General features: G+C 44.6%; 1 protein-coding gene across 2 annotated transcripts in view; it reads left to right on the plus strand.

Moving 5' to 3' along the window:
• ASTN2 (astrotactin 2) overlaps positions 1-12,954 on the plus strand; it is a 694,472-nt gene that overhangs the window by 424,570 nt on the left and 256,948 nt on the right. For both annotated transcript variants that reach the window (XM_087822856.1, XM_087822857.1), the window contains exon 12: positions 4,876-5,042. In XM_087822856.1, the coding sequence (XP_087678982.1) occupies positions 4,876-5,042 (167 nt within the window). The remainder of the gene's footprint in view (positions 1-4,875; positions 5,043-12,954) is intronic.

Here is a 12,954-nt window from a genome sequence, read left to right on the forward strand (position 1 = left end):
AATAGCTGGATACTTCAGCAGTCCTCCCTCAACAACTGATAGCAATTAGACAGAAAATCAGCAACATTATACAACTGAGTAACATCATCGGCCCAAAGGATCTAGTTCATATTTATAGAACACACTGCACAGCAAAAACAAAATACACATTCATTTAAAGTGCCTATAGACCATATTCTGGACCATGAAAAGCCTCAGCAAATTTAAGAATTCAAGTCAGACACAGTGTTCTCCAGCCACAATAAAATTGAACTAGAAAGCAATAACAGATATAACAGGAAAATCTCTAAATACTTGGAAACTACACAACATACTTCTGAATAATCCATGACTTGAAGAGAGAGTCTCAGGGGAAATAAAAACAACAACAACACTGAACTGAATGAAATAAAAAAATATCAGAATTTATAGGACACAGCTAGCATGGTGATCTATCCCTTTACTAGTGACTTATGAGGCAAGAAAAGGAAGTCGAAGGCATACAGAGCAAGAAGGAAGAAATAAAACTACCCCCATTGACAGATCACATGATTGTCTAAATAAAAAATCCCAAGAAATTTACATAAAAATCTCTAGAAGTACTGAGTGAGTTCAGCAAGGTGTCATAATATAAGAAAAGTATGCAACATTATCAATTGTATCTCTATATACTCAAAATACCATTTACAATCCCTAAAAAAAATAATGAAATACCTAGATGTAAATCTAACAAACTATGAATGGTAGGAGTATGCTGAATACTACAAAATTCTGATAAAATAAGTTTTTGAAAGATCTAAATAAATGGAGAGACATATGGTTCATGGATTGGAAGACTGGACATAGGAAATATCTCCATTCCCTCCAAATTGATATAAAGGTTTAACATAATTCCTATCAAAACCTCAGCAGGGTTTTTTAAATAGATACAGACAAGATTTTTCTGAAATTTATATGGAAGGGCAAAAGGAATTAGAAGAGGCAAGAGACTTATTGTGAAAATGATGTAGAAGGACTCAGTCGACTATGTTTCTAGACTTAAACAGCTACAGTAACCCAGACTGTGTGGGGTTAGCAGGAGAACAGACATATAGACCACGGTCCAGCATAGAAAACCCAGAAATGACCCATGCACATAAGCTCAATTTGTATGTGTGTTTTTTTAACAGAAGTGCAAAAGCAATTTAACGGAGGAAAGGGAGCCTTTCAGAAAAGGGTGCTGGGGCAAGTACACTTTCATGGGCAAAAAAAAAAATCAAACCTCAATGTAAGCCTCACTGCTCATGCAAAAATAAACTCGAAAATGCGTAACAGAATCAACTGTAAGACTACGCTATTAGCATTTCTAGAACACACGCACGTGCTCGCACACACACGAGAAAATCTTTGGAATTTGGGCTTGGCAAAAAGTTCTTAGATTCCAACATATGATGCATAAAAGAGAAAACGATAACTTGTATTTTATCAAAGTTAAAAACATTTGCTCTGTGAAAGCTCATTTGAAGATAAGACAAGTTAGAGTGGGAGAGAAAATATTTGCAAACCACATGTCTGACAAAAGTCTAGTGTCTAGAATGTAAAAAGAACATTCAAAACTTAATAGTGAAACAAAACAAAACAACCTCAATCCAATTAGAAAATGGGTGAGAGACATTAAGAGACAGCTCACTACCAAGGATAGATAGACCAAAATAAACACAAAAGATGTTCGACATCATTAACCATTAGGGAAATGCAAATTAAAACCACAATGAGATATTACTAGACACCTATCAGGATGGCTAAAATAAAAACTATTGACAACGTCAAATACCAGTGAGGAGATGGAGAAACTGGATTGCTTAGACACTGCTGGTGGGGATTTAAAATAGTGCAACCACCCCAGAAAACATTGGCGGCTTTCTAAAAAAAGTAAGCATGTACCTACTGTATTCATTTCTTTGCTTTTTTTTTTTTTTTTTATATATATATGTTTATTGGTTTCAGAGAGAGGAAGGGAGAGGGAGAGAGAGAGAAACATCAGTGAGAGTCATCGATCGGCCGCCTCCTGCACGCCCCCGACTAGGGATCGAGCCCACAACCCAGGCATGTGCCCTGACCGGGAATCGAACCCCGATCGCCTGGATCCTAGGCCGATGCTCAACCGCTGAGCCACGCCCGGCTGGGCTGTATTCATTCCTTGAGTGCCTGTGATGCGCTGGTTCAGAGCCGGGCACTTCAGGTTGTTTTGTCCTAGTCTCCAGAGATGCCTCCAAGAGAGGCGCTGATATTCCCACGGTGAGGAAGCTGAGGCTCTCTCTGAGGCGAAGCACTGGCCTGGGCGCTCAGGGTCATAGAGCCTGTGTGAAACTGAGACCTGCTTTCAGTCCCCGATAGTCTCATCTCCAAGAAGACTACTGTGGCCTTCTCCTCTGTGTGTGTAACCTGTCTGTGCCTCTCTCTTAAGGAGCTCCTGACTGCCTTCAGACCTACCTGGCCAATCCAGGAGCCTCAATTAAATCACATCTCCAGAAACTGTACCACGCTACCTCATAGGTTTGCTATAAAGGTTAAGTGAAAAGTAGTGTTTAGATTATACCTGGGTTATAGAACAAACTTTGTGTTGTTAATCCTCACGCAAGGATATTTTTTCCGTTGATTGTTAGAGAGAGTGGAAGGAAGGGAAGGAGGAGGAGAGAGAGAGAAACGTCAATGTGAGACAGACACATCGACTGGCTGCTCCCTGCAGGCGTCACAACTGGGCCTAGGGACTGAACCTGCAACCCAAGTACATGCTTTTGACCAGGAATTGAAACCGAGACCCTTCGATGTGCGGGGCCGATGCTCTAACCACTGAGCCACACCAGCTAGGGCTAGAACAAACTTTTTTTTTTTAATATATCTTTATTGATTTCAGAGAGAGGAAGGGAGAGACAGAGAGAGAAAGAGAAACATCAGTGATGAGAGAGTCATTGATCGGCTGCCACCTGCTCGCCCCTGACTGGGGATCGAGCCCGCAACCCGGGCATGTGCCCTGACCGGGAATCGAACCACGATCTCCTGGATCCTAGGTCGCCGCTCAACCGCTGAGCCACGCCCGGCCGGGCTAGAACAAACTTTAAAAAAAAAAAGTGGTAGGGATTAAGTGGGGGACGGGAAGAACTATAATACCCTGGCCCAGCTGTCTCCTGTTACCTGGTGAGGTCAGTCGTTCCTTCCAGTGCTCATCCCCGAGTCTCTGCAGACAGACAGCCCAGCCCCAGTGCCAGCCAATGGCTCCAAATCACCCCCAGACCAGGTGCCCTCCTGTCTCACGGCGAATGTTCCCAGATGAGCAGAGGTTTTCTCTGAGCTCGTCTTAATATGTACAGCACTTTGCTCACATGGAAAATTGATTTTTCATTTTAAGCACAAAATGTGGCCAGTTTTATAACCTTTCTGCAGTTTGACAAAGGCCATTTATAACCTACTTTCCCACCACCCTTCCTGGCGCCAGCCTCAAATGTCTCCAAGAACTCTGTCCTGCACTGGTAATTATGAATTCTCCTTAAGCAAAATTTAATTTCCAAGAGGGCTGACCTTTTGTTTGTAACCATGGTTTTGTAAATTAATCTTTGCGTGTGTGTGTTATTGATGCCGTTCAGGGGGAAAGGACTGTGGAGCTGGTTGGCGGGGGAGTACATTGGGGGGGCGTTGTAATCAGCTGTGTTCAGTGATGGATGGGGAGGGCCGGGCGCTGCGTGTTAATCTTTCTGGACAGGAAATGCAGCAGGGTGACTGAAATTAAAACCTAGTACCTCATTTTCTCTCCCGAACACAGGAGAGTCGGAAAGGCTCCTCCATCTGCTGGACTGGAGATGAGCTCAGCCTCATCAGGTGATGGAAAAGGAAATTAAATAGCCAGTTGTCCCTACAGTATAAGCTCTTCCTTTCACAGAGCACTTAGCAGGTGCCAGGCACACCAGCAAGAGCATTTGTCTGAGTCACTCAGGGTGGGAATCTTTGAGGTTTCTCAGGGTCCAGGGGCAGCCATTGGGCTACATGGAGGGATGTGCTCAGGGCCAGGCGGAGGACCTGGGCTATCAGCTGGAGGAAGATTCAGGTTATTGTGGTCGCTTGAAAACCATTCATTTATTTAGGCTGAGAGTGATGCTATTTAGAAATATCACTCCAGTGGCCATTTAGGTGGAGGCCAGGCTGGAGGCCAGCAAACTGGTTACGAGGCCTCTGAAGGCTCCTGATGGGAGTATGCAGGCATCTCAGTTAGGGCTCCGGGCACAAGAATGGAGAAGTGACAGACTGAAGACAGGAAGGAAGAACACTCACATTTGATGGGTACCAAATTGGTGCCAAATTTTGAAGTAAGATATATACCTTCATGATCCAATTTCTGCTTCATAACAACTCATAGATGTAGGTGCTGTGCCCGTTTAACAGATAAGTAAGTTAAGGCTCAGAGAGGGTGAGTATCTTGCCCTGGATCACACAGGGAGAAAGGGAAGCGCTTGAATTGAAAGTCACATTGGGTGCCTGGCTGCCTCTCTAAGTGACCTCTATAGCTGCAGACCTGACTCCCCATTATAATAGGCACAATAAAGATGATGATCCCAACCACAGCAATACCAACAGCATCTAATATTTGCGATGTGGTTGCCCCATGAGCCACAGCACGCTAGGCACTTTGTGGACATTCGCTCTCTTCATTCTCACAATTCTATGAGGCAGGTGCTGACAAAAGTCCCATTTTACAGGTGGGCGCACTGAGGTTCAGAGAGGTGATGGGACTTGCCCAAGGCCACACAGCTATTAGTTGGCCAAAGGGAACTTCATGTACCTTTTCAGCAGTTGAGAGGAGACGGTGTGATGGGACCGCCACCTCCTCAGCCCTAACTCCCCTGTCGCTCTCTCTCCGAGCAGTGTCCCGAAGAGCTGAGGCCCATGAAGGACGGCTCCGGCTGCTATGACCACTCCAAGGGCATCGACTGCTCCGACGGCTTCAACGGTGGCTGCGAGCAGCTGTGCCTGCAGCAGACACTGCCTTTGCCCTACGATGCCACCTCCAGCACCATCTTCATGTTCTGCGGGTGAGTTTCCCCGAGGCCCAGCCACTCCCTTCACAGGGGCGGGAGGTGAAGAGCAAAGGCCTAGAGCCACAGCTTGGCCAGGCTGGGCCTGCCCTTCAACGGGATGGTCTTTTGGCCGCTGCTCTTGCGGCCCAAGAGGCAGAAGGCAAGAGTATATATGACATCCTTTTGGGTATTGGGAAGAAGAATAAATAATTGGTTAATAATTATAATAAGCGTAATCCATGCCCAGCCTGCATCCTAGGGTCAGGATTCATTTCTGCTGAAGGCTCCTGCCCCTCCTGCATCCCCCTGCAGCCTGCTGAGTGCAGTTAGGAGACAAATGCAGGCACCGCAAAGGTGTCACTAAGAAATCAGCAGGTGTAGTGTTAAGGGAACAGGCGTGGCCCAGGCTTTCAACTCTGTCTGCAGGAAGCTGGCATTGCCAGTTTCCAGGCTTGGCCTCCCTGTGCCCCGCTGCCCTTATCCGTAGGGGTAATTAACTGGGGAAAGGAGATGGAAAGGAAACCATGCAGACGAATGCTGGGAACTCAGTGGAGTTTTAAATTCACACTGAGACAAAAAGAAGGGACACACTCCTTCCAGCTTGCTGGGTCACCTGGGACAAGTCACTTTCCCTCTCTGGGCCACTGTTTGATAACCTATAAAATGAGATTTTGGACAATGATGCCTTCCCTTTCTCCCAGCTGACTTTGTTTTCCATAACTGAGGACTCAGTTGTCCTTTCCCCGTCATACATAGCACCTGGCATGGTGTTTGGTCCTCAGCAATCACTCAAGAAAATGGCAGCCTCTTTGTTCCCTTTCTGATGAGGCCTTCGAATTAGAAAACGTCCTCACCTTTTGACATTCTGTGACTCAGAATAACAGCCCTGTCCTTGGTGAGAGTGTCTATCATCAAAGTCTGCTCAGTGCATCACTGAGAGAGAACAGGCCCCCAGAACAGGGGTGGAGGAGTGGGTATGGGTTGCAACTCAGCTTAGCAGAAAATTAATTTCGCCTGCTTGCTTCTAATGTGTGGGGCCCAGTGTTCCGTGCGGGGCTTGTTTCAGGGCCTCCCTCTGCCCCAGTTACACCTGGGCTGCAGGTGCCTTCGAGCAGGTGTTGGGAGAACTCACCTGAGGCCCTGGTGATGTGTCGGTGAAATAAGAAATGAATTAGTGCATGCAGGCCTGAATTTATAGCAGTCTCCCCTCAGCGTAAGTGACTGCGGAGCGCTGTGAATTATGCACGGGATTAGATGCCAGGCTGAGTACAGAATCAGGCATCTTCTATCTTTGTTATTTTCCCCCTGTGTACTTGCGGGAGGTGTCCTTCTGTTGCAAGTAACAGCGGTAACAGCACGGCGACAGCAATAGTAGATTTTGACATAGAAACTATCCATAGTATGTGGCAGTGGTCCAGGGGAGTCGACAGACTTGGGTTCTCATCCTAGCTCCCCACCTCTGACTCTCTCTCAGGCACTGGAGCCCTGACCTTCCATTTCCCCATCTCTAAACTTTTAATAATATCTACCTCCTATAATGATGGTTGCAAAGAGTGCAAAGTACTTTGCATTTAATAAAACTTCATTGAGGTTAAGGGATGTGCCCGAGGTCATATGGCTAGTAATGTAGTGCCCCGCCTCTTTGCTGTGTGACCTTGAACAAGTCGTTTCAAGTTTCTGCGCCTCAGTTTCCTCATCTGTGAAATGGGGGTGATAATAGTATCTCACTATGGAGTTGTTATGAGGACTGAAAGCATTACCTTAATTACATCACAATTTACATGAATATTTGTGAAGGCCTTCGGACCACTGTCCTGCAGTTAGTACTCTGTATTTGTTAAGTACAAGTGAATGATAGTAATGACAATAGCCCCCAACTTGGCCTCTTGGTTCTCAAGTCTGTGGATCGAGGCGGAGCTAACTTTTCTTACGGGTGAAACCTTGATGCCTCTGGCAGACTGGACCTCTGGCTTGCTGCCCTGGTTATCAGCCTCTAGTCGAGGCAAGTTCCCCAAAAGTGAGTCAAGAATCCTTTTTCTGGGGTCACTTACCACCCCCCCAGCCCTGTGCTTCTCCCTGTGGCAGCCCCACTGCTCTGTTGACTTATCCGCTTTCCTGTCTGGTCCCAGTCACCCTGTGAACACCTCGTGAGCAGGGACTGGGTCTTAGTCACCTGTGTGTCCCCATTGTCATTTCCTGTTGCTTGACCCAAAGACTTCTGCAAAACCATAATTGTTGAGTTAAGGAATTCATCTACCTAAGGTTTGGTGCACCTGCTCTGTGCCCAGTCATTGTGGGACGCTGAGAATGCGAAGAAGTATTGAGCACAAGTCCCTGCCCACCAGGGGCAAAGGGGACACTGGGGACAGGGGGCCGAGCCTCACTCGGCCCTGATTGATGTGGACAGAGCACAGGTACTGGTAGGGTGGAGAGAAGCCTGTGACTGTGAGATAGTTTGGTAAGGTCATGGGACACTAAGCGGAGGCGTTTACAGTGAAATCTTATAGGTGAGGGAACATTACTTGCCGCTAAGACCTTGGCAAGTTACCTAGCAACCATCTTTGCTTCGTGTGTGTGTGTGCGTGTGTGTGTGTGTGCGTGTGTGTGTGTGTGTGTGTGTGTACAGGGTACACTGAGTGCTTTCAAGAGAACTTAATATTATCTACATATATCCAACCTGTAAAAAACGTGTAATTTGGGGGGAGTGGGGTGGGGAGAGGTGGGAGAGGGCATAGAGGGGATAAATGGTGATGGAAAAAATAAAATAAAATAAAATAAAATAATAAAATAAAATAAAATAAATAAAATAAATAAAATAAAATAAAATAAAATAAATAAAATAAAATAAAATAAAATAAAATAAAATAAAATAAAATGGGGAATATAAAGGTAGGACCCCTCGCAGCCATTCGTAAGGAGAGGAAGGGTGAGGGAGAGTGTGACCCGGGGGCCTGCCATGGGAGAGTGTCTCAAGATGAGATGGATTCAGCTCTGTGCTTCTTGTCAACCAAAGTAAACAGAAGAAAACAAAACAGGAACAACAAAGGCACCCGGTTGATGAAATAGCTGCCCTTGCTTGCGAAAAGGACAGTTGTGAGTTTTGTTTTTCTGCTTTTTCCCCCAGAGGGTGTACATCTTCTCCTGACTTAATTCACCAAGCAAGTGTTGCCTCCGTGCCTCTATGAGAAATAGCGAGCAAGCCGCCAACGGCTCTGAAGCTGCAGCATGTCTCAGGTCACGCAGCGGGGAGCTGAAGGTCCCGGGGTGAAGGTGGGAGAGGAGGTACCCGGGCTGCTCTCTTCTCATTTGAAAGCTTAATGTGTTTAAATGTAACCTAATCAAACATGTAATGAAAATGTATTTTAAAACATGGGCTCAAAGAGCATGTCCGGCCTCAAATAGTCCTTCCTAGCCTGTTTAATGTCATTTTAAAGCGATTTTAGGAGGGAGAAGAGGTGCATGCATGTGTTTTATGTCCATCATCAGCTGGACGCTGTTCATTGTCACTGTCACAGCGAAGTCCGCTCTAACAGGAGGAAGCAGATGGAGACAGGGACTTTAGCTTGGCTCTCAGTAACTAGCGGCGGAGGTGTGGGGCATTTGTGCGGCGCTTGTTTTATTGTGGTTTCCAGTTTGTGGTTTAGGCCTGAGCTCTCGCCCGCTGACCTCTGGTTGAAGGATGTGAAATTTGCCTCATAGTTAACGTAATAGCGCAATTAAACTCACAGTTAACACAGAACACCCGCGGGCCAGGTTCTTGTCAAACGTTACAACCTTCTGCTCTCCGCTGTTTGAAATACTTTCATCCATTTGTTCAGGTAGATGTTTTGCTTTTCTTTTTTAAAGAAATAGTTTTATTGATTTGTAGAGAGAGAGGTAGGGAGAGGGCGAGAGAAAGAGAAACATCAATATGAGAGCGGAACATCGCCTCCCTCCCAAACACCTGCAAACCGGGTGTGTGCCCTGACTAGGAACTGAACCAACAACCCTCTGGTGCACGGGACGACGCCCGACCAACTGAGCCACACCAGCCAGGGCCCAATAGGTGTTTTCCAGTGTGGGTTTTGTGGAACATTAGTTGCATGAGCTGCTTAAAGACAAAAAGAGAAAGCTTAATGATCAAACCCACGTGGGGAAGTCTGTACTCTATCACTGCCTCTTGAAGGTTCTCAGTGCACCTGGGGATGGTAAAGGCTCTGACAAGTCCTGCAGTAGTGAAACATATATTTCATTGGTTCTAAAGTTTTCATGTTTTCCACGTTTTAATGTCTCTGAAATTACAATATATTTTACTATCAGCATTTTGACAAAGTTAGTGATTTTTTTTTTCTTTTTCAGTGTTAGCTGAAATATTAGGGCTTCTTATACATTTTGGGGGGTCTTAGAGCAGATACAATATGTTACATAATTTACCCCAAAGTTCCCCATGAAATTGTTTCCTTTTTTTTTTTTTAACCTTCCCTTTCCTTCCTTTCTTCTTTCCTAAAGACTACCCTTGAGTACGTTATCTTCAAAACGGCTTTTCTAGAAACTTGAAATTTTTCCCATGAGTGAAGCCTTCAGATGGAGCCCTCTCTGAGAACAGTTTCACTAGACTTCATTTTGGGTAATGGGATAATCTTGAGGCCCTACTGAGAAAGACATTGGGTGATGTTGGGGCAATCCCCAGGCCCTTCCTGTGACATTGGTTAGGGGAGTCATGTGGTAGAGGGTCATAGCTGCCAGGTCACAGAGGGTCCTGGTCCTGATGAGCGCAGGCGGGATATCTCACAGGTGTCAGGTCGGGAAAGCCCAGAGCCCTGTTCCTCTCCTGCCTTGGTAGGAGGGTGCTGCGGCTCATCCCTAACATGGTCCAAGTCTGCAATGTGCGGTTCCTTGAGCTCTTATTGCCCTTTACTTTTCTCAGTTCTTATTTTTTCTAGGATTTGATTCCCTTTCCTGTTTAAAAAATAGTTTCTAACTGAGACATTTCAGTAGATAATTTATTGATTCCATAAACCTCTGAGGAATGAGTGAGTGAGAGAACAAATACACGAATGACTCAATAAAACTCTGCCATGAGACTCTGTATGGATGCCCCTCTCTGTAGGTCCCAGTGTCCCCTTTTGAAAGCAGGCAGCTTGGAAGCAGTTATTTGTGCCAACGTGGAACAGGCACTAGATCTGGAGTCAGAAGATCTAAATCAAATCCCTGGCTTTTCTGAAATGTTCATGGGATCTCGGTCAAGGAATCTAATATGCCAAGAGGCAGAAATGGAAGTACCCATTTCACGATGTTGCAACAAGGTTTAAGCAAAACATACTCTTGACTGAACCCGAGTAAGGTTTTATGGTGCAACCTGAAAAGTCCCATGTAGTTCTAATCTTCTCTGTAATGTGATGGGTATGTTAAGGGTGACACATTCTTTGCCTTCAGCTCAGATGCCCAGTTTGCATCTTTGTACTTATTTTATTTTCTGGTTTCCATTTTGGCATCAGTATAAATATAGTTTCATGCAGATATTGGCAGGTTTCCTGTGAGCCAACACTCTTTAGAATTTCTGTAAGAAAATCTCCCAGACGGCAGAGTGCTCTAAAGGAGCTCTCTATTTGTGTCATTTGGTACAAAAATAAAATGAACAAAAAAAGAAACCAACAACTAACCAGACCTTTGCATACATCATCTTGTGCCCTGTGGGGGCTTGAGGGAGAGAGTTGCTCACACTTCAAAACTGAGAGGAACATTGGCCTTTGTGGGCCCCTCTTTTTTTCCTTCCTGCATCTCTTAGGGTCTTACTAACTACCCCAGGCCTTTCATCTCCCCTCCTCCTTCCCTGTTGAGCCAGAATCCTTTCCCACCCCAGGTAAAAGAAAACCACCATGAAGCTACAGTTGGAATATGACTAAGGGCACACACACACTCACACACACTCACACTCACGTATCCACACCTTGAAGTATAAACTCCTAGGTTAACCTCCTCCCACCACTATAGACACAGCATAGCTCCATGGGCGAAGGCTGTAGATTCTCAAGTTTTTTTTTATCTGAAATTGGGAGTCGTGCAGCCCTGTGAAGGTTATGCGTTAGCTTCCTAATGCCTCTGCAATAAATTTCCACAAGTTCAGTGGCTTGAAACAACAAAGATTTATTATTTTACACTTGTGGCAGTCAGAATGCCTAAAATCTAGGCATTGGCAAGACTTCAAGGCCAGAGACACAGCCCCCCTTCCCCCTTCCAAGTTGTGTCTCATTCTCTGACCGTGACGCTCTTATCTACCTCTTAAGCTCTTATAAGGCCCCTTCTGATTACATTGAGCTCCCCGGGATAATTCAGGGTAATCTTCCCATCTCAGAATTCCTAATCATATCTGCAAAACTCCTTTCACCGCGTAAGGCAACCCAGCCCCAGGTTCTGGGGATTAGGACATGGGCAATTTTTGTGGATCATTGTTATCTCTGCTATAGATTGTAATAAGGAGCGAATCAGGCTACATATAGAATACAGTTCTACTAGACTGTGGAATCTTGAATGCAAGGCTGAGCTTTGCGTGTGTGTGTGTGTGTACATCCATATATGTATATAATGTATAAATTTAACCTACATGTAATAATTACATGTGTACAAATTTATATATTTAAATGTATGTATATATGTATAATTTATTTTCCATGAACGATGCCTAAGTTCCCAATTATATAATTTGAATAAATTTTAAAAAAAGAAAAGTCAAAGAAAGGCAACTCTGCGGACTTTAAGAAACAGATCTAGAGAGAAGCCAGAAACCAAGATCCGAGAACCACTGGAAATAAATTCACATCCCCCGGGAAGTATCAGTGGGCTAATAGATCATATAACAAGCATAGGTGATAATAGCATAGTCATAATAACACTAATAATAGTTGTCACGATAGCCGATGCATTCCTTGGCTCCCACAGGATAGATGCTATTTTGTCTTTTCTGAAAGTTATCTCGAAGCCTCACATCAGCTTTAGGATAAGGAGCAGTATTGCCCCCATTTAACAGATTATGACACTGAGGCCTAAGGAAGTTTACAGACTTCATCAGGGTCACGTAGCTGGTAGATGGTACAGCCTCTATTTAAAGTCAAATTTAATTAGATCCAAAGTATGAACTTGACACCTTGTGTCGTCCTTAAGTTAAGAGGCATCGAATCTCAATAAATTCTCAGACTAGAATACAACAACAGTCTAGCTAGCAAGTGAACCTCTCTACTTGCAAACTGCAGAAAGACGAACTTCTGAGTAACACTTGGGTAAGGCAAACACACACTCACATCACCGCCTCTCGAGAAAGGGGCAGGAGCTGGGAGGCTGCATGTGGGACCCAGGCCGTGCACAGGCAGGTCGCAGTCAGGAGCCCTGTGGCACTTACTAAGAGGCAAGGAAGACTGCAAATAAACAAGAAGCCTTCAACTCAAGAGACCAGGAAAGGAATTCTGTAACAAAGCCAAAGACAGGGGCAGGAAGGAATTAATACAAATAAAAGCCGAAATAAACAAAATCAGGAAAAAAATAAAAGGAGCCTCATCAATAAAATGAAAAAGCCTGTTCCAAGGAGAGCAAGACAGAGAACACAAATAAGCACATTAGGGATGAGCTGGGGACATAACCATAGACGCACCGAAGATAAAACACATTTAATGAGAATACTGTGCACGGCTACATACCAATAAATTTGAGTCTTGATAAAATGTAATATTTTCTTAGAAAATATAAATTACCAATTTTGAGTCATGATGCTGCAGAAAATCTAAATAGACAGATAACATAAAATAAACCGATAAGAGAGCTTAATAGCTACAATACAAAAGAAGACATCAAGCCCAGGGGATTATAGGCAGGTCCTACCAGATCATTAAAGGGACGAATAAACTCTTATATAAAGCGATCCAGAGACAGAAAAATAAAAGGACAGTGTTCTAAT

The sequence above is a fragment of the Miniopterus natalensis genome, chromosome 12 (assembly GCF_054644295.1).
Source record: "Miniopterus natalensis isolate mMinNat1 chromosome 12, mMinNat1.hap1, whole genome shotgun sequence".
NCBI classification, from domain to species: Eukaryota; Metazoa; Chordata; class Mammalia; order Chiroptera; family Miniopteridae; genus Miniopterus; species Miniopterus natalensis.